Here is a 23000-nt window from a genome sequence, read left to right on the forward strand (position 1 = left end):
GGGACGACCCCGGAAACAGCTGGAGCAGTGTTGTCTAGAGGAAGAGCTTCATCTCCTGAAATGGTGCATTTCTTTCACCAGGAGCTGGAGCAATCAGTGGTTTGCAAAATGCTCTGCAGATAGTTGTTCCCATCTACCTCAATATTGGGGCAAATCATAGGGATGTGACCTCAGCAACCATTTATCCTGTTTTTGGGGATTTTGGGGATTCTTTTGAGGCTCTGGATCTCAAGACATGAGCCGAGTGTTTAGAGTGGTGAGGTCTTCTACCTACTGGCTAGACTCTGGCCTCTCCTGGTTGGTTCATTCAGCCAGACTCCTTCATAAAGGGAGACAAAATTTCCTTGCAGCAAGGGGGTGTCCCTCTCTGCCTCAAGGAGTCAATCCTAAGGTGACCCTTAAAGAAGCCCTCCCTTGAGCCAGAAGGAAAGGCAATCAGAAGGGTGATGGCTTCCAAATGACAAGCACATGTGGAGGATTCCAAATATCTGAACCCAGTTCAATCAGGCTATCAAGAAAGGTATGGGCCTGAAGCTGTTTGGAGTGCCATTAGGATGACCTACTGTACACCAGGAGCTGAGATGGAGGAGTACAAGGTTACTCCTTCTGTGGAATCTCTCCGCCGATTTCAGTACCAAAGACCAGAGAAGCCTTCCAAAGAGTTTGGTGTGATTGGATCTTGGGGCAGTTTTGCAGTGGTGCTTATTCTTTCTGTAGTCAGTAGCTACATGAAATCAATACCTTGAGGATACCCAACTCTAAGGAAAGAGTAACTCCTACTGATCAGTGCCTGTCTTCACTAACGGATAGGATAAGGAAGAACAAATTGAGACTAATCCCAGACAAAACAGAGGCAGTCTTGGTCAACAGAAACCAGATTCTGGCTTCTGGGGAAGAAATGGCTGATTGAACACGGCTCCGTTCTTTGTGGAGCTGATACCCACAGCAATTAAAGGAGTTGGCCTCGGTCCCGCTCTTTGGAATCATCTCTAGATAAAAGAGATTGACAAGATCAACCAAAGGTACTCCTTACAGAGATTCCCTGTGAAGAGATTCCAATTTAGCAATCTCTAGCAGGTGGAGTGCTCTGGGAGTCAAGGGAAACATCGAGCCCAAGCTGTGGTGCAGAGCCTTCAGATGCACACTAAATTTGCTTTACTTCCTCTTTTAACTAAACTGCCTATTTGTGATTTATTTGGCAAATAAAAGCTTCCTGAAAGACAAGTTGCAGTACACCGGGAGAATTTCCTACTATCCTGGGAGAAAGAAGACCAAAGTAAGTTTAAAGGTCAAAAAGAAATATTTTAATATTTGGAAATATTTGGCCCCCTCCCTTTTAGATTTCAGAAAAAAAACTGAAGACCTGGTTTTGTCATCACACATGGGGTGGGGATGGTAGTAGTCAGTTTTGGGGTTGGCTGGTTCCCGAGTCTTACCGTTGACCGATATTATCTGGTCACGGGCTGAAATAATATCACCATCTCTTGGATTTTATTGTATTTAATCATTGTATTTTATATTTGTATTATTTATGTTTTTACTGATTTTGAATTGTTTTGTTGTGAACTGCCCAGAGTCCCTCCTTGTGGGGGAGTTGGGCAGTGATATAAATTTGATATATTGATAAATAAATAAATAAACAAACAAACAGCAAAAGAGAATTAAGATTGTTGATTGGGGACAATTAAGAGGCTAGATGGATTTGAAACAGCTTTTTTAAGGATTGTTTTAAATGTTTAAGAAAATACGTAAGTGAATTTGGATTTAATTGCAAGAAAATCTGCCCTGGGAAAGTTTTGCTTCTGAAAATAAACATAAGATATGACAGAGCTCAAGGTCAGAAGGAACGGAGACTAACAATATATCTCTTTTAACATAATGGAGGAGCATCCTTCTTCCAAAGAAGAATTTTTAGCTGTTTGGAATCAGTGTGTCTAGGAACTATTTGTAAAATTGGGGCTAACAGAGGTTGTAGAAGAAAAGATTTTACTGGACAAAATAGCAGTGGAGGATGACTTGAATAAGGATTCTAAAATGGACTTTAAAGAAATGCCAGATTATAAGAGAGACGTGGAAGATATGGAAAAAGATGCTGTGGATCTGAAGATGGACTCAGAGTTGCTTGATTATGAGAACGATATGGAGAAAGAAGCTGTAATGGACCGGAAGAATGACTTTGAGAATTATTCTGTTTTCGACATAGAGAAGGGAAATACCAAGTCTCTGAAACCTTTTCTGAAAATAGATAGGAAGAGAATGATAAGAGATTGTTATCTGGGGTTTTATTTGGAGAAGAGACTGAAGACTGAGCTTTTCAAAAAGAAGAGAAAGGAATTCAAAGTGGATTTATCAGATCAAGGTTAAATTGTCCATGTTTAGATCTTGGATTGTTAATATTGAATTTCCTTTTTCTGACCAGGATGATGATTTATACCTGTAAAAGTGATTTATTTGGTTTAGTTTAAAACACATATGTGATTATAGTTAGTCTTTTGTATGCTTAAGGGGAGAGGTCTTTTAGATTTCACTTCTCAGAAAAAACTTACAAGCTAAAATGCAAAATTGACTATTTAAGCTTAAAATACAGAGTTTATTATTATTAGCACTCTTAATCCTTCTTTGATTGAATACTTTTTTATAATTCGGTTATTGTTTAGGGATGAGAAAGGGGATAAAGAGGGATATTTTTTAATAATAATAGCGAAGGTGTTAAGTTACTGTTAATACATATACTTGTTTAGAGGGAGGGGAAATCACCTTTTACAATTCTTTTTTTTTCTTTTGTTCTTTTCATTTTGTTTGTAGGTTTTTTAGTTTTGTATTAGTTTTAATATACATAAACTTTTATTTATATATATATATAATGAAATAAAAGAATAAAAATTGAATTGAATTGAATTGAATTGAATTGAATTGAATTAAATTAAATTAAATTAAATTAAATTAAATTAAATTAAATTAAATTAAATTAATGCGAGGGAGAGAGGGAGGGAGGGAGGGGGAAAAAAAGAAAAGAAACCGGAACCGGAACTGGATTCTGGGACTGAAGATCAGGCTGTCCTGAATGAAGTTAGTCTTCTAAAATGGCAGGTGTACAATCCGGGAGTGCTGTCATTCACTATCTCTAGTTTCCCACAAAAAAACAGTAGTGAGGGTTGTATTTGTACTTACATTTAGTGCATCAGTGCAACCATTCCTGAGGTGGTCAGATCAAGCAATAGCTACTCTTACCTTAGTTACATCCTAGCTTGACTACTGCTATGCACTATACTTGGGACTCCCCTGAGGCCAATCTGGCAACTCCCATGGGGGCCAAATTTGATAGCCAGATTGGTGAACAGTAACAGTAGCAGGAGCACACACCAGCTTTGAAAGGCCAGCACTTGGCAAGTTGCTCCCTTGGCATAATTTAAGCTATTAACGCGATCTTTAAAACCCTAAACAGCTTGAGCCATTGCTGTTTGAGGGACCACCTATCTCAGAATGAACTTGTCTAGACATTAAAGCAGGGTTCCTCAAGCTTGGCCATTTGAAGATGTGTGGACCTCAACTCCCAGAGTTCCCCGGCCAGCCATGCTGGCCGGGGAATTCTGGGAGTTGAGGTCCACACATCTTCAAGTGGCCAAGCTTGAGGAACCCTGCATTAAAGTGAGCAGGACAGGCCCTGTTAAAGATGCTCTGATTGAGAGGACCATCTGTAGGCACCTAAGAGCCTTCTCGTGCAATATTCCTAAGCAGTGGAAGGCACACCCTCAGGACCCCACTCTTTCTGCTTTTAGAAAAGTTGTCTTCCTCTTTAGCCAGACCCTTTCAAATTAAACTTATCTCATTTTCACTGTTCACTTCCACTCTAAACCCCCTCAAGTGTCTGGGCAGAAAAGCAGAAGGCAAAACAAATAAATATTACAAAAATCAACCACACGACCATTGTGTAGGGTTTTTTAATTCAAAGGATTGTTCTCCTTACGTTTATTGCTCAGAAAACCACGCGTCCACACATCTATGGCCTGTTCTGATCGCAGTCCACAGATTAACCATTACCATTAAGACCCATATGAGGAAAGAGAGAAAAATCTTGCCTGCGGTTGCCCCAGGAAGAAGACAGAAGAGAATACAATGTCCTTGTTAGTCATGACAGTTAGGTGGGTGGGAGTGCCAAAGGAAGCCCCTTCTCCCAGCCCCAGAAGTGCAGGATGGAAGCAAGAGAGAAATGCCCATCTGCCTCCCCAGCCAGCCCCCTCTGCTCCTTCCTTCCCCGCCTTGCGGGACCACCACAGCCGCCTCCTTCGCCATCCAGCTCCGCGGATTCTGCGCCATCACTTCCTGATGGATGCCAAGTATGCGAACCACAAGAGCGCAACGAGGTTTCCAAAGAGCACCTGGAACTGCCAAGAGAAGAAAAGGGCACTAACAATGGGGAGGGGGGAGCAGGACTCCACGGCAGAAGAACGGTATAAAAATAAAGTAAATGATAATGTAATGGGCCCTTGAGAATAGAACCAACCTTAGAATGTGACACTGATGGGCAACCTCCTTCCAAAGTGCCTTTTGGGCCCCCTATTTGTCAGGGCCAAAACGTATAAATTAGGTATTTAGGGAGAGAGTGAATTAAGGGGCAAATTACAGGCCATGCACAAAAGAACACCCATTTCCCCCGGATATCCCCATCTGTTCTGGTTTTTGTTTTAAAGGACAAATAAATCTCAGTCTAGCATAAGCACTTGGTTTTCTGGTGGTCTCCCATCCAAGTGCTCATTGGGCCTGATCCTGCTTAATATTTCAAAATCAGCCAAGGTTGCCTAGATGTCGCTATCTATTGATTTATTATTTATTCGTATACAACATTTATATAGCCGCCCATCTTAACTACATAACTCTGCATGCTAAACAATCCATATAGTAACAACATAAAATCCCATAGCCAATTAAAATAATCCAAAAAAGGAAAGGGGGCAGGGGGCAGGGGGCAGGGCAGGGCAGGGCAGGGCAGGGCAGGGCAGGGCAGGGCAGGGCAGGGCAGGGAAGGGAAGGGAAGGGAAGGGAAGGGAAGGGAAGGGAAGGGAAGGGAAGGGAAGGGAAGGGAAGGGAAGATCAAGGCAGTATATAACAACTCCATGCAAACAGTCAAGTGTATGTTGGGTTGGCCAAGCTCCTGGGGTTTTCACAACCTTCCAGAAAGCCAAGAAGATTGGGCCATCTCAACCTCAATCTCATCGCTATGCTTGACTTAGCCAGTGAAAGTGGACTTAGCCCTCATCATGAATAGTTCTGACCTTCTACCCTGCACAACCCAATTAAGTAATCAGTGAAAATGAAATTAGAGCAAAGAAAGTAAGGACCTTACCTGCAGAGGAACATAGGCGAAATTAATAACCTGGACAGGAGTCCACACTTTCCAGTTCATCTTTAGGGTTGCCCAGTAACCAGACTTCATCTTTCTGGAGAACGCAGACATGTCCTTCCCCTGAAAGGAAACTCTGATCAGTGACGTGCAAAGGGAAATGAAACTGCCCCCCATCCAGGAGATACCAAAAGCCCCCAGAGAGAAAGACTTTGCTAGTGCAGTAAAGAAGCACCACAAGAATCCAGTAAGGTAGGAGATCAGAGGCACACAGCAAGTGAATAGACTTTCACCCATGTTTTCTTTGGAAAGTGGCCCAACTTTGGAGCCCGTTTTTCTACAAATGAGGAGTGCTTGGAAGCAAGTGAAAGGGGAACCCCAAATCTGTGAATTTGGGGTCACAGTTCTGAAAGATCCTCACGCGCCTTGGTCTCCAGTTCTCTCTCCACTGTTCTGGATGTTGTCCGGCAACCACAGACACGCTGCCTGCATTCCACACGGACTTGGAAAGCATTTTATCTCAGTGTAACTTTTTGGCCCATGTTAAACTTTTTTTTTTTTTTGGGTGCCTCCTAATCAGTTTTTTGACTCCTGGCAACTGCCTGGTCAAGTCCCTAAAGTTTTCTTGGCAAAGTTTTTCCAAAGTGGGTTGCCATTGCCTGCGTCCTAGGGCTGAGAGCGCATGACTGGCCAAAGGTCACCCAGCGGGCTTTGTGTCCAAGGCAGGACTAGAACTCACGTTCTGCTGGTTTCTAGCCCGGTCCTTAGTCACCCCACCAAACCGGCTCTCACAATGTGATTATGGACTGATGTTTTTCCTAATGTTATTAGATTGTTACAATCCTTATTAGACTGTTCTGTTAATAATGTCGTTCTTCGTTGTGCACTGCCAAAGTCTTTTCTGACTGGGCTGGTTTGCAAACACTGTACAACAAATAAAAAAAAAATCTGTTTGTAAACTTCCAAGCCCCAGTTAGAACAAAGCTCCAGCAATGGTCTGCTTGCAACGGACAGCAGCAACGTCCTGTCTTCTTGCGACTGTGACACAACGGTTCTCTTTATGTTCTCCTTTGGCTGCCATCAGGCACTCCTTTTAGAAGAGAAGACGGCAGGAAAAATGTGGCTGCCCTTTTCAAATCCCTGGAACCATGTCACAAGAAGAAGGGTGAGCCTCTAGCGTTCCCGAGCACAGGATACAGGATAAGGGCTTTAAGTTACAGAAAAGAATCCGGCCAAACAGGAGAAAAAACTTCCTAAAGGTATGAGCTGTTTGACAACAGAACCAGGGATCCAGAGTGAGGAAGGGGGCAAAGTTCTGGGCATGTTTTGCAAGTTGGGGGGGGGCGGGAATATGATTGCCCTGTTCAAATCCCTGAAAAGGTGACACACAAAAAATGATTAAACTCTGCTGTCTAACAACCTAGCATTGGAGACAAAAATAATGGGATCCAGGTCACCAGGCACAGACGATTGACTGTCAGGGGAAAAAACACCCTTTCCAGGAAGAAGAGTAGGACCAATGACCACCAAAGGAGGGGACTCCCCTCCCCTAGATGTGTCCAAGCAGAGGCCAGACAGCCATCCATCTGAATTCCAGCAGTGAGCAGGGGTTCAACGGGGTGCCCTCCGTTTCTAGGGATCCTGGACCCTCGTAGGATCGTCCCCGAGCAAGATCCTACCTCCAAAAAGTTCATGACCAGGAAAAAAAGGGCCACAAAGGCTGGGGAGACAATGAGACGGTCCACCAGCAGACGTTTGACGAGAGCCAACGGTTCATCTGAAGGAATCAGTTGCTCCAAGTACAGGTAGAAGTAATGACTGAGAGGTCCAGTGAATAAAAATCTGCAAAGGGAACGAAATGGTGAGCGGTGCTGCTATCAACAGTCTCTCCTACCAAATTAACCAATTATAAAATTCAGTCTCTAACAGCTTAATGTTTAGTGATAGGCTGCAAAGAACCCCAAGGGCCCTGTAGTCACTCCTCTGCATCCATCATTGGCTGAACTGCTGTGACATCATCCAAGCCTCGGGAAAGATTCTAGCTGCTAGCTATAGATTGTCGAGAAACAGTGCACCTTCTGCAAGGTAAGTGAGAGGTTGGGTGGAAAGAGGGAGGAAAGGCTCTCCAACCAAAGACAAAGAGGAGCGCATGCAGGTGGAGGGAGAGCAAGGAAGCTGCAGCGAGCAGGCAAAATGGGGAGAAATCCAGAGGGAGGGGAGACAAAGGAACAGGCAGAAGGCAGAAAGAGTAGGAGTTTAAAGGAAAGCTAGAACAAAGGGGATCGCAATCTGGAACTGAAGAAAAGGAGGCCTTTAGCCTGGACTTTGGAATAAAAAGGACTAGAAGTTATAGGATGTAGACAGGCAAAGAGGCAGGGAATTCCAGCAGCCACAGCAAGAATGGAAGTGGATTTCATAAAGCAGTTGGCTCGAGCCAGCCTAAATTCTGGCTACAAGTCAGGAGAGTCAATGAAGCAGACGTCCCTCTGTTCCCAGGAAGCAGAGTTGCAGAACTCCCACGGCTTGCGGGCCCTCCTTTGCATGGCATGTTGAGGGCCACACTCCCCAAAATGGATCCAGGAGTTTTAAGGCTAAAATAGAAACGAATCATCCAAGTTGGCCCTGGAAATGCCCCCAAGCTCCAAAAATGCAAATACCAAAGGATGGGGGGTTTGCCCCACTGATTTCGAGAACGAAAGGCTTGCTGGAGGGCCAGTGATGTACATGCCTGTCAAAAGGCAACGTCTTTTGGGCAAGGTGTCCCCGAAGTTGACTTTTCAACCCACGCAAGGCGCTTGGCTGCTACCTCCAGTGAGCATCTTCCACCCGTCCCAACTTACCCATAGACAGCAAAGCGCAGGGGGTCCCGCCAGTCGAGGCTCCTCTTCTTCTGGCTCTTCTCAATCACCTGGGCCAGGAGACTCCCTAGAGCTGACAGGAAGGCACTGTGGGAACAAAGGAAGCACTGGAATAATATCAGGATCTGGAATACCGGCATAGGAGGCATCAAGTGACCGAGTTCACATCAACAAAGTCACAACCTTGGGCAGAGCAATTTACTCAGCACAGGCTGCAAAACTGCCCCTCGGTCCTTTGCCTGCCGTTGAAAACTAGCATGTCAGGGAGATAGTTCTAAGTTAGCCTTCTCCTTGAACTGCTAGGTTTCTACATGCCGCGAGACTGTAAAATGAATGTGCGGTATTCAAAAATGCAATTCCCACTTAATCTGGAATGGCACGGAAGTCTGCACTGTGCCCGTATCAGCTACATGGGAGAAATGCTTGCTCCTGTACCAACACCCCTTCAGATGGGGCTACGACCTACAGTCCAAGACAAATATACCATTGCAACATCCGTAACTGGGTCTCCTGTGCTTCTAATCATGGTTAATAACAGCCAAAGCTGGGGTTGGCGTGGGGGACGGGGGGATGTGGTCACAGGGCAGGGAGGAATAAATTCTTACTGCATGACTTTTTAAACTCAAATTCTCTCTCTCTCCCCTTGCCCCAACCCAGCTGCTACCAACATTTTAAAGAATTGTAAGAAATGCAATCAAAAACCTCAAAACTGTATCTAGTTAACCTAACTAGGAATTCTGGAATATATTATTTAACCCTCTACCTCAGTGTTGTCCAAACCTGGCCACTTTAAGATGAGTGGGCTTCAACTCCCAGAATTCAAAGTCCAAAAGTCAGTGGGGAAGCTGGCAAGAAGTTGCAAGTCCCAGGCGGCTCGCAAGCAAGCCGGCAAGCAGGAATGTGGCTGCTGCCGGGTGGGAAAGGGTGCGTGAGTGGCAGGGGAGGTGCGGTGCGGGTGCAGCAAGGCTCCAGGAGGGTGCACAGGTGGGGGAGACTTACCTAAGCCGCTTGCGACCTCCCCTGCTGGCTTCCCCATTGACTTTGCCTGCGGGAAGCTGGCAGGGAAGGTCACCAATTGTGATCACCATTGCCAAGCACCTAGAATGCAATTACAGGGCCGCGGGAGGCCAGAACTTCAAGGACTGGTCGTAACCACCCTTCCTTCAGTGATGCTGTAACGCTGAACGGTCATTGAGTGAGTAGTCGTTAACTGAGGACTACCTGTAAGCCATTTGCTCTTCTATACATGGAAAGCAACGCGATCAGGCCGGTAGCGGGAAAGGGTCAGGCAAAGGAGAGACTGCTTACCGAAATTGCTTTCTTTTTTCCTTCTCCCCACCCCCTCGCACAGCAGGTAAGACTGGAGAAGGGATTTCAAGAGCGATTCCAAGTAAGCGGTTTGCATAACGTGGCGTGATCGCATTGCTTTCAATGCGTAGAGGCGCTTGAGCATTCCAAAGGGCAGGGTAGGAGGCGAACAAATGAAGGTGTGAAACTGAGCCATCTTCTCTTTCCAACCGGAAAGCAATTCGTGGTCACATGATTTCCCACTTAGCTAGCTACAGAGTTGCCGGTCCCAATTTGGGTCACTAAGTGAGGACTACCTGTAAATGTCTGAGGTTTCAGTAAGACAGGTTCCTCCCAGGTCCTCCCTAAAAATGTTCTAATCATTTGCACCTGATCTGGTGCATCTAATTCTAAGTTTAGGCATTTGAGGGAGTGATAAATGTAGGGGTGTACTTAATTGTCCACAGGTGAAATGGGCATTTATTTAAATTACACAATGGACTACGAAATGTAAATGGCACGTGATATTTGTTACAGGTAGTCCCCGGGTTAAAAACGCCCGGTTTACAGACCCATAGTTAAGAACGGAGCCTACTGTGGCAAAATTCAAGTTCAATCCACAACGGTTCAAGTTCATGACAAAATACTACTTACACAGTATTATTACTATAATACTGTTCTGGCTTACATACAAATTCAGCTTAAGGACAGACCTTGGGGATGGAATTCGTTCTTAAGCTGGGGACTCCCCGTATGTGATGTCCCTTTTATCTACCAATATTGTTGAAATGAAGATCAAATATGTCGAAATATGCTGGAAAAAATCAAAAATTTCAGTGGGATGTACTTTTTCGCATCACTGTAACCCCCTACCAGCGTCCTGCTTTCTAAAGAAATGTCCATCTTCCCTTCTTTCCCCCTAGACCCAGAACCCTCTCCCAACCTGCCCCTTCGGTTCATTTCCTTCCACAAAGCCTCTTTTTTCCTGGGAATTTTTTTTTTTTTATTATTGTGGGATCAGGCAACCCATCCTCCCAAATATTTTAGACCTGAAGTGGGAACCCTGAAGCCCTCCAGATATTGCTCCCAGCCTCCCTAACCAGCATAGCCGGTGGTGAGGGATATGGGGATTAGGGATATGAGGCTAAGAGACAGACACTGCAGGGATCCCGGGAACACTATTTTAGTGTTGTAGAACAGGGTTCCTCAACCTCAGTGACTTTAAGACGGGTGGACTTCAACTCCCAGAATTCCCCAGCCAGCCATGCTGGCTGGGGAATTCTGGGAGTTGAAGTCCACCCGTCTTAAAGTCGCTGAGGTTGAGAAACCCTGTTGTAGAATATATTAACCAAACCCTGAAAGCCTATCCAAGTTAGACTCTGCCCTGTCTTATACTAGACAAAGTTATTTTGAGTTTCTCACATTTCCTGTGTAATCGCTTCAAGTCCTTCTTTAGTGGCTCACCCTTCCTTCCCCCTATAACATGTAGTGGTGGAGAGCTTCTGCCTTTTAGGATGAACCATCAATAAGGAACATACAGTCAAGAAATATGCCGCGGATCAGCCCTCAGCCGAGCAGCCAAGAAGGCCTTGGAAAAGATGCTCAGATGCTGTGATGCGTCTATGCCTACAAAGATCGAAAAAGTACAAGCCACGGTATTCCCCGTAACGCTCTACGAAAGCAAAAGTTATACTTGAAAGAAGCAGGGTTCTCCCAGAGTGAACACCTCCCTGGCCAAATTAAAATTCCCCAAGGCACCTTCAAACGGGTTCGGGATCGGAGAGGAAAAGGGAGCTGGCGGAAACCCTAAGCCTGCAAAGGGGCAGGAGCGCCACAGAAGCGATGGACTGCCTCCCCCTCATCCTTCCAATCCGAGCCATGGCACCAAACTGTTATGGCCAAAACCCAGCTCGCCAAAAGCAACCAGACTGCTTTAAAGATGCAACATAATTTTATTAGCATGCAATCATTAAACAGTATCTATCTATCTATCTACAATCTGTCTCCCAGCAAAGCTGTGGCACTTTCAGCCCCGAGCAAAGGCAGACCCATTGCTTCTATACCCTTGGCCTACTACGTTGCAAAAACAAGACAAAGGAAAAGGCAGACACAGGGTAAAGTACAGCATGACGCTGGAATTTTTTGATCAACCCATCTGGATGGCCTTCTTGTTATTTATCCCTTCCTACTGGGTCAGCATGCTACTATACCATCTCTGAGATTGGTCAGTCCTGGGCCTCAGGTGCCTGACCAATGCTTCTCTCGTTGCCACCCAAGGTCAGTTCAACTTGCTGCAAATGTACAAGGGCGCTGTAAGCAGGTCCCATATATGGGGAAACCCCTCCTCCTGCGCTCGCCAGCTGGGCTCTGCTCTAGGAAGGAGGCTCTGGCAAACCACTTCCGAAACACCTTGCCTTGAAAACTGCAAGGACTCGTCCAAGCAGTCACTGCAGAGTCGGTAACGACTGAGCACAGATTAAAAAAAAAAAAAAAGAGTATTGCCACCTTTGGACTTTGGGGTTGGAGAAGACTCCTGAGAAATCCGTGGATGGGCAAGAAAGCAAACCGATGGATCACTGAACAAATCAACCCAGAGTTCTCACTTGAGGCTCAGATGATCCTACTTCGGACGCCTTATGTGAAGACCCAGTTCCCTGGAGAAGGCGCTGATGCTGGGAAAGGTGGAAGGGAGGAAAGAGAAGGAGAGGACAACCAGCAGCAAGGGGGATGGGTTCAGTTACAGTGGCGATGAGGGCACTGTTGAGAGACTTGAAAGAACAGGCTGGGGACAGATGGTCCTGGAGAAGGCCTATCTCTGCGGTCACTAAGAGTCGATACCAACTCGACGGCACAAAACCCATCAACCAATCACTAACAAGCCAGGTAAAAAGCAAGAAAGATCACAAATTTTTCATGAGGGGGAGGAATATAAAAAATCCGATGGAGAAGAAAGGCAAAAATAAGAGATCTGAAGATTTTAAAGTAAGAGAACCAGTGATGAAGACGTTGGGCTGGGAGTGTGGAGATCCAGGTTCAGCCCCAGACTCAGCAGTTCGCTGGATGAGAAAGAGGCCGGCAGGCGGCATTCGCTTGCCTCCCAGGGACTTTGCTCCGGCATCGGAGCTGCCTACACGGAACAAACGTCAGCAGACTCACAGCTCAGTTCACACGTCCTTAGGAACAAACTTCCTAAAACTTCCAAGCATCCTGAGTATGCACCAGCACGCTGAATAACTCCCAGCTGGTGGACCATGGGCTGCAACATGGGGGCCTGCCAAGGCAGAAACAGCCGCTCTGAATGCAAGTCACCTAAAGTCTGGGAGAAATTAGGGGGACCGGCTTTGACCCCACTGGTTGCTTTGAAGGAATCGCTCTGGATCTCGGCGATGCACTCAAGCAGCCCGAATACTGCAACTCTGAGCCGCCCAGGGTCGCCCCTTGCGGGAGACGGGCGGCGTGCGCATTTAATAGTACATCAATAGATAAAAGAAACTCCGTGCACAGCCAGGCCGGCCAAGCTCCTTATTGCCACCCAGGGAACGGGTCTAAATAAACTGGACTGCAGCTGCGGAACAGGAGGAGGGACCGGGCAGCCCCGATCAGCCCTGCCGTTCCCGCGGAGCCCCGCGCGGACCGGGCATCTGCCTCGGGCGGTTGCAGCGGCAGCCCAGAAGACTCCGCCGCCCGGCGACCCCCCCTGCCAGCTCGACGGCTTCGTTTCTGCCGTTTAAATGCTGGGGGGGGGGGAGAGCTGGTAGACGCCGTGGACTCTGCTTTCGTGCTCGGCGGGAGACCGAGAGACCCTCGGGGGCGGGCGCAAGAGCGCCGGAGAAGCGGGAGAAGGATCGCCGCAGACGGCCGGAGAGGCGGGAGGGGCGGCGCGGGGACGGGGGTAGGTGTAGGATTCGGCGCGCCTGGGCTCCCCCAGCACCGCCCCCGGCCCTCCCCAGGCGAACTGCCCTCGGGGCCCACTCCGGTGCCGGAGGGCTGCTCGCACGGGGAACCCGACCGACGCCGCCCCGGCCAGCCCCGCCGTCCCCCGCGCGGACCGGGGACCCTGCCTCGGGGCCCGGGACTGCGACGAACCAACCAGGCCGAGGCGCCGGCGTCGGGGCCCCGGGGGGGAAGGAAGCGCAGCCCGGGGCCCCGCGAGAGGAGGGGGAGGAGGGCGAGGGAGGGACGCGCGCCCGCCGCCCCTTCCCCCGGACACGCGGGCACTCCGGGCAGCTCGCGCAGCCGCGCGGCGCGGAGACCCGACGGGCCCGACGGAGGCGCTTCGGCGCGCGGGCCAGCCTCGGGCCCGGTCCGGGGCGGGTCGAACCCTCGCCTGGGGCAGCGGTCTCCGGGGTCTCGCGCGGGGACGGCGCCGGACTCTCCCGGAGGGGGCGCCACGCACCTGGAGGCGGCCTTGGTGAGCACCGGGTAGAGGCGGAGCAGCAGCAGGTAGCGCGCGAGCAGCCGCCGCGGGAGCGGCCCCGAGTCGAGCTTGGAGAGCGCCGCAGGCATCGCGCCGAGCGCCGCCGCTTCCCGGGAAGCCCGCTGCGCACGCGCCCGGCGGCCGGGGCGCCGCCCCCCGACGGCCGCGCCCCGCCGCTGAGCCAATCGGCAGAGAGCGTGGCCGGGCGGAGAAGAAAGGCGGGGCGGCGGGGCGGAGTTCGGGCGGTGAGGGGGCGGGGGCGGGGGCGGGGCCGCCTCGCCTACCATTGGCTGCCCGCGAGGGGGCCTGCCTCCGCTGCCGGGGGGGTTGAGGGCAGAGAATCTCGGTGGCAATCAAACATGAAAGGAGTCGTCTCGTCCAATCAGAGGAGAGAGGGCAAGGGCGGGCCGGGGAGCTAGCGAACGGGCACATCGACTGGAGAGGAGAATACGGACCTCAGGGGGCGGGTCTTTGGAGAAAAGGGGTGCGGCTCTGCCCTTCTATTGGCCGTAGCGTAGTAGCGAGACCAAGGCGCCGAAGTGCGATTGGTGTACGGCATCTTTGGGGCGCGGGAGGGGCGAGCGCTCGCGAGGCGGCTGGATCTCGCGAGGTTCCCTGCAGCGCGCGAAATGCGCAAGGGACGCGGTCGGCTTGCCGGCGGGGATGGCGCTGAGGAAGGGCGGCGGCGGCGGGTGGCGACGCCGGTGGGCTGCGGAGTCCGCGGCGGAAGACAGCGAGAGAGAGACGCCGCGGTGAGGAGCGCCTCGTGCCGGGCTTCTGAGCATGGGCAGAGGGCTTTGTGCTCAAAAACCCGCCTGCCAGAGGGCCCTAGACCAGGGTTCCTCAACGTTGGCCGCCTTAAGACGGGTGGACTTCAACTCCCAGAATTCCCCAGCCAGCCTTGCTGGCTGGGGAATTCTGGGAGTTGAAGTCCACCCGTCTTAAGGCGGCCATGGTTGAGGAACCCTGCCCTAGACAAGTGCGGAGCACGTTTTGGGGGCCAAACTGACTCAGGTTCGGCATCAGCTTTCAACTGGGGGGGTCAACGAGTGAGGCAGTGCCCCTGAGCATGTGCAGAAAGCGTTCCCTTCTTTCTGGCACGGCCGGTGACACGCAGCTGCGCTTGCACCCCACGCACTGACTCTGGTCCCTCAAAGACCGGCTGCTTCGTATTGACTTGGCTGGTTTGTGCCTTTGCGCGTTTGGCCAGCCTGTCCCCGTGTTGGGCGCGTTCTGGGAACCCTGGAAATAGGCGGATCCCGAGATCAGCAGAAGCTTCTTGTGGGAACTGCGCACCGCCTCGGAAGCTCCTGGCTGGAAAGGACGTGAGGCTTCGTTGGAAGCCGTCCAAGGGAAGCTTCTGAACATGTGCAGAGAGAATCTCTTCAGTCCGGGAACAGACCTGAGCTCTCAACCTTTCTTGCTTGCTGAGGGAGCTGCAGCTTTTATTCGACAACAAGTGAAAGAGCTCGCTTGAGCATGTACAAAGTTCATTTCTGGAAGCAGCCAGGCCTCAGATCTATTGTTGGCGAGGGGCTTGCTGCCTTCATAGGGCAGCTAGGAATCACCTGATATTGATTCTTTCACCGTGCCGTACAGCTGTCATACCATCATTTTATTTATTTATTTATCTAATTTCTCCCCCGCTCATCTCCCCCCAATGGGGGACATCCATTACCGTCACCGTCCTTGGCACCAATTTGATCCGCTCTACTTATTAGGCCGCGTGGGATCTTGATTTTCTCTTCCTCGTTGTTCATCTCCAAATTTCCTGCCTTTCCAGCCCTTAAAAAAAACCTTTTTCCTGGCCCATCACTGAAAGCTCTTCAACTACTATAGTATTTTCTCTCTTTTCTTGTGTTGCTTCACCTTTATCCATTGATGAAAGTTGATCAGTTCTTCCCAAATTTATTCACCTGCACATTAGCCTGACATCCGCTTGTTAAATGCCTTTATTTCTGTGCCTTTTGCTCAGGCATTCCCATTGCTCCCTGCTGTCTCTTCCGTGACATGGCTGTCAATTTATCTATTGCTTGTTAGTACTAGAAAGTCTGTTTCATCAGTTCCCCCTCAGCACTTCCATTTGCTGAAAAGAAGTTTTTCTCCTAAGTTTTTATACCATATTCCAACTGTGCCAGTGTTCTTGTAACTGAATGCTTACTCTTGCTTTGTTTCCTGCGTCTCAATATTCCCTTCAACTTACATATATTTAAAATAGGCTGTAAACTGCTGTTCGAGGCATTTTGTGACTGATGTGTCATTTTGCAGCTTTTTCTGATTGCACACGATTTTAGCTACAGGCATTTTGCTAGTGGTTTGTCAGAAGACCTTTTTCAGTGTTTGAGTGTTGGCTTCTCTGTTCTGAGACTTGACAAACGGGCCAAACCCATTTTCATTTTCTTGCCACAGGGATGACAGCTCCTCGCTTTCTGCACTCAGGCGTTTAGAGCGCAGCCAGTGGACAGACAAAATTGATGCGCAGTTTGGATTTGAGAGGATGAAGGAACCTGCAGAAAGGACAGGCTGGTTGATCAACATGCACCCGGTATGAACCTTTTTTTTTATGATCTTCAGAAATAGAGCTCAGACATGGCTCTTTGGGTGAACATGCCAGAAAAGTTTGTTATCATGGCTGCTGTAAAGGATGTTGTCCCTATATTTTGAAATATTTGGGGACTAACATTCAGAGCATAAGTTGATTTTAAGATGTTTTCCTTTAAATATTCAGTGTGTATAATTGCTACTACTACTGTCTAGAGTAGTGGCAGAAAATTACTTTTTGTTTTCAAAGTGTTTCTGTCCCCTTCTTCCTCCACTACCGAACCTGACACAATGAAATTACAAAAGGCTTCAAATTACGTTAGCATTATCTTTCAGTTTCAGAGCTCCAGGAATTACTGTCCTTGCCTGGAGCCTCCATTTTCTCTTATACCCAGCTTAGTTCATCAGCAGTTCTTTGGGAAAAAAAGCAATTCAGAATACTGATCTGCTTGCCCATAATTATAGAGTAAATATGTTAGGAGAATGCCATTTCCTAATTAATTGGCTTTGGTGACCTGGTCTGTTTTAGACGGAGGTTTTGGATGAGGATAAACGCTTGGTCAGTGCTGTGGACTATTACTTCATTCAGGAGGATGGAAGTAGATTTAAGGTCAGTAGTGTCTTTAAAAGGGGACCTTTAAAGGTAAGATTTATCCTTGGGTACATTTTAAAAATACTGCTGGAATTTGGGGAAGATATGTCATGGATGGGATTTTAGCACATACATGTTAATACATGATACACAATAATAGATAACAAAAGTTGAATCAAGTGTCTTCCCTGATCAAGTGACTGTTGAAGATTCCCATTTACATTTTTAGGAATTCTGTGGTTACAAACAAGAGTAAACGTGCTTTCCTTTTTTGAACTGGCAGCTATCTCGCTTTCTCTCGTACAATACTTTGGCAAGGAAGCAGGAAGCAATACTATTTGGAGTGTAGGAGAGTTCTTTTTAGAGGTGTTCTAACTCATTTGAATAAAACAGTGCAGACACTAACTTCTCAGTGTAATATGAGAAAGAAGCCCACAGCAGTTCAGTTCAGTCTTTGTTTTTCATCATTCCCTTGCAACAGGAATTGGGGATTTTGCATTATAATGCAAATACTGTTGCATTATAAATCTCATTATTTAATCATGCTTGCTGGTTCTCACTGGAATTGGGTCTAGCAATTTCTCCTATTTTATAGATGGAGTAGGCTAGGAACAACTGATCCCTAGAGTGTAGCTTGTGTTAAGCTGATAGAAAGAAAGAAACAACCTACTGGAAACTCAACTTACTTGGTTTGTTTTCTCTCCTAGGTGGCTTTGCCCTATAGGCCATACTTCTACATTGCAGCCCAGAAGGTTAGTATAATCTAAAATTGCAACCTCAGATTGATTTCAAGCCTTAAGCCATTTGGACTTCAGTCCAGTGTAATATTACCCCTGAGTAGACATTGCACTGTACTATAATATTTCATTTGTGAATGTGCCTTAAAAGTAGTAAGTTGTAAGTAAGTTCTTCCTTGATAACTGCTGTGGTTATTACGTGATCACAGGTGCTAGCGCCTGGTGCGCTGAGAGATTTGTGTAGAAATGTTAAGGCTCTTCAGGAACATATTAGCAATGACAAACTGTCTTTTCCTGAAAATTTGCTCATCATCAATTGCAGCAGAGTGATGGCTGTGTTTTAGCTGTATTCTTAGTTCAAGGAGGCAGCAGCTGGATAAGGTCAGCTCATCGTTCCCAGTATCCTTTGCAAATGTTCATAGACACTTTGTTAGGCCCGTCTGCTCAGGTAGAATTTGGATGGATGTAGAAACAAGTTCTGCTTAATCCATTTAATATAAGGTGTCTTTTTAGGGTAGTGACCGAGAAGTATCATCCTTCCTTTCCAAGAAATTCCAGGGGAAAATAGCAAAATTGGAAAGTGTACCCAAAGAGGATCTGGACCTGGTGAGAAATGGATTCAATAATATTATTTTAACATTATGGCTACTTTACTTAAAGATGTAGTGCAAAAATCCTGATCCATTTTGTTTGCAAGCTGTTCCTTCCTAATATTTTTGAGGGACATGGACAGGAAATTAGAATATTCCTGAGAAACTGTTGTTGTCCCTATACCTCGCTCTTTTGCTGCTTTCCTCTCCTCCACCACTTTGCATATGGGTGGATCTACTGATCGTGAATACAGCATCTGCTTTCCTTGCAGAAGGACCAAAGCTGTTCTTGGCATCACCAGTCAAAATACCAAAAGTCATGTGGCCAATGTTGGGAAAAAAACTTGTACCACAGAGATAAGGGAATGGCTTTTGATTAGCAAAAAGAATGGAAAAGGGGCTGTAATATGTATGACAATGTAACAAAATAGTAATGCATATTATTTTTGATACTTTGCTTTTATTATATTGTCTGTCTTTGCTCGGTGAGCCTTAGCTCTTTTAGTTTTGCCTCATATCGTACTCTTAATAAAGCTAACTTTAATTTAAATATTTGTTAAAACTAAATGTAGACAGATTTATGACTTACTGGTCATAAAAAGGACATTTTTAACAGCGTAAAGTGGAATTCTTTGCCATCGCTGAAGGTATTTAAGGGGTTGGACAAATTCACAGAAGATCAGACTAAGTAGCTATGAGCCTAGATGGCTCTTTGCTTCTTCCAGAATCACGGACAGCATGTCTTTTCTATGAGCTCCCATGCTTATGGGATTCCTAGACGCAAATGAATGGCCGCCATGGAATGCAGAGTGCTTTCCTGTCTGTTTGGCCTGATCTGACAGGGCTGTAATGATTCTCAAGACTCAAAGTTGCCACAGTCAGCCTGGTTTGCTTTAGCTGTTTTTAAAAATTCCTCTGTACTCCAAATGGTAGTGTAAATTGCTTTGATCCCATGTCTCAATGCGTCTCAGTGAATCTCTCAAAGCTTGACTCTGGTGTTTTGTTTTGGTTCTGTTTTGTTTTTGTTTCTTTTAGCCCAATCACCTGGTTGGCCTGAAACAAAGTTACATCAAGCTTACTTTCAACACAGTAGATGACCTGGTAAAAGTGCGCAAGGAGATCACCCCTGCTGTAAAGAAGAATAGAGAACGGGACCAAGTTTTGGACACGTACACCACCTTGCTGACTAGGTAGGGTAGTCAAAGAATAATTCCAGATCCTGGAGGAATTCCATTTTGGTTGAGCTGAGCTGCTCCAGACAGTCACTTGACTATAGCTGTGTTGCTTGTGTTGAAAGGAGCTATAGAACATAGATTATACAGTGTTGCCAGAGAACCTTCATTCGCTCATAGAAACAAACTTCCATCTTTCTAGTATATACTATCTAAAACAAATATGGAAATGTCCCTGAGCTCAAAGTTTTCTGGGCATATTAAACACACACAAGATAACATTGAATGGGGATCTGTTGTCTCCAAATTCCTCTGTGAGAGAGGGTTACCTAGCTCTTTCCCTGACTCTCAGTGCCTTTGCCTTTTCCTGGATGCATTTGGTTGATGCAGTAATATAACTTACCCGCCTCTGATAATGTTTGATTTGTCCTTTCACATAATTATTACTTCTATTACTTTTGTTTGGAGAAAGAAGATCCTCCCATGACGGGTGACTTGTCCCATTCATTTGTAGAAGCTCCGTTTGCTGCTTCTGTGGGGGATCCTCTCTCAGTTTTTGTCCTTCCTTTACTGTCCCCTTCCTCCTGGACAGAAAGAGCTCTCGTGGTAAATCCACCGTTTGTCCATTTCAGACTAAAAAGGGTTAAAGGTGGAGACAGATGTTATCACAGTAACACAAGAACCGTGTTCATGGAGCTTCTGGTATGTTCTTGCTGTTCTGGTATAGTGTAGATTCAAGAATCAACTTCCCAACTGGGGAGCAGTTTTACAAGAAGCCAGCAAGTGACAGGTTCTGTCAGATTTCTTTACCCAAGCAATAATGGAAGGTAGTGTTTAGGTAGAAGAAAGGTTATCATTTGTCCCATGTATGTAACTCCTGCATTGAAGCATCCAGAATGATGAGAGAAGGAGTCACAGGGCTCTTCCACACAGCCACGTTAATCTACATTCCTTCCATCCTTGAGTTGGTAGAAAAGTATGTAGAAAAAAGGGCACTCCCCTCAAGTCATTTAAACAGTGCAAAATAAAGCTACACTGAATTCATTGTTGGCAGAAGCAGCTGAAAATTTGCTGCCCTCATGGAACTGAAGCAGCAAGGACTTGTTTCTTTTCCAGATTAAATAGAAAGTGCCGAAGGGTAGATCAGCTGTTCTTTCATAAGACTGGTTTAGAAAAAGAACAGTAGACCCACAGAAATACCATATAGCCTGTGGGATCCCTTTCCAAAGTGCAGGTAAAGCAATAGCCAGACAGATAGCACTGGGCAAGCTAGGTGTCCAGTGTTGCTGGCAGTTCAAGTTAAAATCACCGTAGGGGAGAATGCATGCCCACAATGGCCTCAGGCAGCCAGCAGAAGCTTGGCAGGCCCCATTGCCAATATGGTTGCCAGGGCATCACAGGCCGTTCAGAGAGGAAGGTTTGTACTGGGAAAAGAGGGAGAAGACCATAACAGTGGAACAATTAAATATGGCCTTAGGCTGCCTTCACAGTCAGTCAGGGATGAATTGGAGACAACATGCTCAGGAAACATCCTTTAAAAACAAAGTATCTTTGTATTGCAGTTAGACATGAAGATGAGACCACAGAGTCACAGTTTCTTCCCTGTTGCAACCATGCTTTGCCAGTGTGCAGACAAGTCTTGTAAAACAAACTGGCTGTTTTTTTTCTAGTGCTCTCACTGGGCATAGCCTGACCCATAAGGAGGAGGAGCCCTCAAAGAAGACTGCAGACCAGATGGACAACATAGTAGACATGCGGGAGTATGATGTTCCTTACCATATCCGTCTGTCCATCGATCTGAAGATTCACGTGGTGAGTGGCAGAGGCAAGATCGGCCTTCTCATCTTGTTCAATTCCTAGCAACCAACATCACAGGCAGGTGCAGCAGTCTTCCCCAAGCTGACACTTCAGATGGGTTGGACTGCAGTTCCAGAACTCCTGCCTGAACATCAGCTGAAAATTTGAGGTGTTGTAGGCCCCCATCTTCAAATGCTGGGTTGGGGCAAGGTGGGTTTACAGTTGGATATAAAAATCTTGTACTGATATTGTGATACGCTTGGAAGGAAACGATTATTACGAACATTCCTGAAATGTGTTATTTTATTGCAAATACATAAGTCGGGGTTTGTGGAGATAGAACATGAGGTCTTTTCCCACATAAAGCAAGTTTGGTTCGTTTCCACTAGCTGGAACGAACTGCCATTGTGTCTTCCTCCTTTTTTCTGTAGTACTTCCAGTGCTTTGAAGATAAGTTTAGAATGGCTTCATTAGTATAGAGTGATGGAGAGAGGCTAGGATCAAATTCCATCTCAGCTTAATTCTACTGGATCCTCTCATCCTGTGACAGGCTCACTGGTACAACGTTCGCCACCGGGGTGTCAGTTTTCCTCCTGAGATTACTCGCCGAGATGACTTGGTGGAACGGCCTGTGAGTATTTCTGCAGAGGCTGCTCCAGGGATCTTCCTGAAATTCCCGGCCCTTTAAATATGGCCTCTTTTGGCACAGAATGAAAATTCTCTCAAATTCCTGGGCATTGGGTGAGCCTATGGAATCCTAGAAACTAGTCCATAGTGGGCTAGTGGACTGAGAGGAAATTGCTTGGAGGAAGGAAAACTCCTTACTGCTATATTTCAGCTCACATTGAGTCTCTGCCTCATTCTAGCACCTGTGACATGTTTTTTTTCCTTCTAGGATCCTGTTGTTCTTGCCTTTGACATCGAGACTACCAAGCTCCCTTTAAAATTTCCTGATGCAGAAACAGACCAGATCATGATGATCTCCTACATGATTGATGGCCAGGTAATTTGTTGTCCCTGTAATTTACTCATGAGGTTCCATGTCGTGCCAAAAAAGTGCTGTTTAGAACATGAACAGCTCCAGATTGATACACTGAGATCTCTAGGCTGGTACAATAATAAAGAACGCAGGGAGTGTGAAGCCAGTGTACAATTGGCCCTCGTGATATTCTGTGTTTGTGCAAGAAAGTTTGCAAATTGCACCGCGGATGGAAGGTGTTTATAGTGCTAGAAATGCACTTGTATATGACGTTTGTTTAAACCCCATTCTCTTATGTGGCCCAGTATTTGTTCAGGTATAATAACTAGAATCCCACAGAAAAGGAGAATAAGAACAGGACCGCCACTAACTCTGCTCTGAAAGAAGCCATGTTGGGGAAGGAGGGTGTGCAGTCTTTTCTGACCAGAGGGGTTTGAAATTTGGAGAGGGAGTCCCTTCACTGCTTTACCTGTGATCGTTTCATGATCCACTTGAGCAGCTGATTCTGTTCTCACTCCCCTCTTCCTCAGGCTTGTTTGCTTTAGCTGTTCACTGAAGGCTCAGCCCCCTTCCTTGCTTAGATGGTGATGTATGGGTCAAATGTGGATGAGAGGAAGGGGGAACAGAGAGATAACTCGGACTGGGGGCTTGCTCTGTTCCAAATGAATACCTTGAGAGAATTATTGGTT

General features: G+C 46.9%; 2 protein-coding genes across 2 annotated transcripts in view; one reads left to right on the plus strand and one right to left on the minus strand.

The window, feature by feature from the left end:
* Positions 1 to 3908: 3908 nt before the first annotated feature.
* Positions 3909 to 14079, minus strand: PXMP2 (peroxisomal membrane protein 2). The gene is made up of 5 exons (XM_088143844.1): positions 13883 to 14079; positions 8182 to 8286; positions 7021 to 7183; positions 5345 to 5464; positions 3909 to 4385 (listed from the first exon to the last, which is right to left on the minus strand). The coding sequence occupies exons 1-5, from the start codon at positions 13990 to 13992 to the stop codon at positions 4317 to 4319; spliced, it is 567 nt and encodes a 188-aa protein (XP_087999970.1). The 5' UTR covers positions 13993 to 14079; the 3' UTR covers positions 3909 to 4316.
* Positions 14080 to 14532: 453 nt separating this feature from the next.
* Positions 14533 to 23000, plus strand: part of POLE (DNA polymerase epsilon, catalytic subunit) — a 55994-nt gene continuing 47526 nt past the window's right edge. The window contains exons 1-9 of the mRNA XM_088143845.1: positions 14533 to 14655; positions 16313 to 16448; positions 16974 to 17054; positions 17744 to 17788; positions 18287 to 18379; positions 19399 to 19553; positions 21206 to 21347; positions 21883 to 21963; positions 22228 to 22335. Coding sequence (XP_087999971.1) covers positions 14567 to 14655; positions 16313 to 16448; positions 16974 to 17054; positions 17744 to 17788; positions 18287 to 18379; positions 19399 to 19553; positions 21206 to 21347; positions 21883 to 21963; positions 22228 to 22335 — 930 coding nt within the window. The 5' untranslated portion in view covers positions 14533 to 14566. The remainder of the gene's footprint in view (positions 14656 to 16312; positions 16449 to 16973; positions 17055 to 17743; positions 17789 to 18286; positions 18380 to 19398; positions 19554 to 21205; positions 21348 to 21882; positions 21964 to 22227; positions 22336 to 23000) is intronic.

Source organism: Python bivittatus, unplaced genomic scaffold (assembly GCF_059951505.1).
Source record: "Python bivittatus isolate LINGU-HERP-01145 unplaced genomic scaffold, Pbiv_v1 ctg000390_np1212, whole genome shotgun sequence".
NCBI lineage: Eukaryota > Metazoa > Chordata > Lepidosauria > Squamata > Pythonidae > Python > Python bivittatus.

What these genes read in the sequence shown, in the direction of transcription:
- PXMP2 (XM_088143844.1), bottom strand. Translation starts at nt 13,992, where the DNA reads ATGCCTGCGGCGCTCTCCAAGCTCGACTCGGGGCCGCTCCCGCGGCGG. An exon ending in CTGCGCTTTGCTGTCTATGG is followed by an intron (nt 7,184 to 8,181) that starts GTAAGTTGGGAC and finishes TTCCCTTTGCAG; the next exon opens with ATTTTTATTCACTGGACCTC. An exon ending in TGGTCATGAACTTTTTGGAG is followed by an intron (nt 5,465 to 7,020) that starts GTAGGATCTTGC and finishes GTTTCCTTTCAG; the next exon opens with GGGAAGGACATGTCTGCGTT.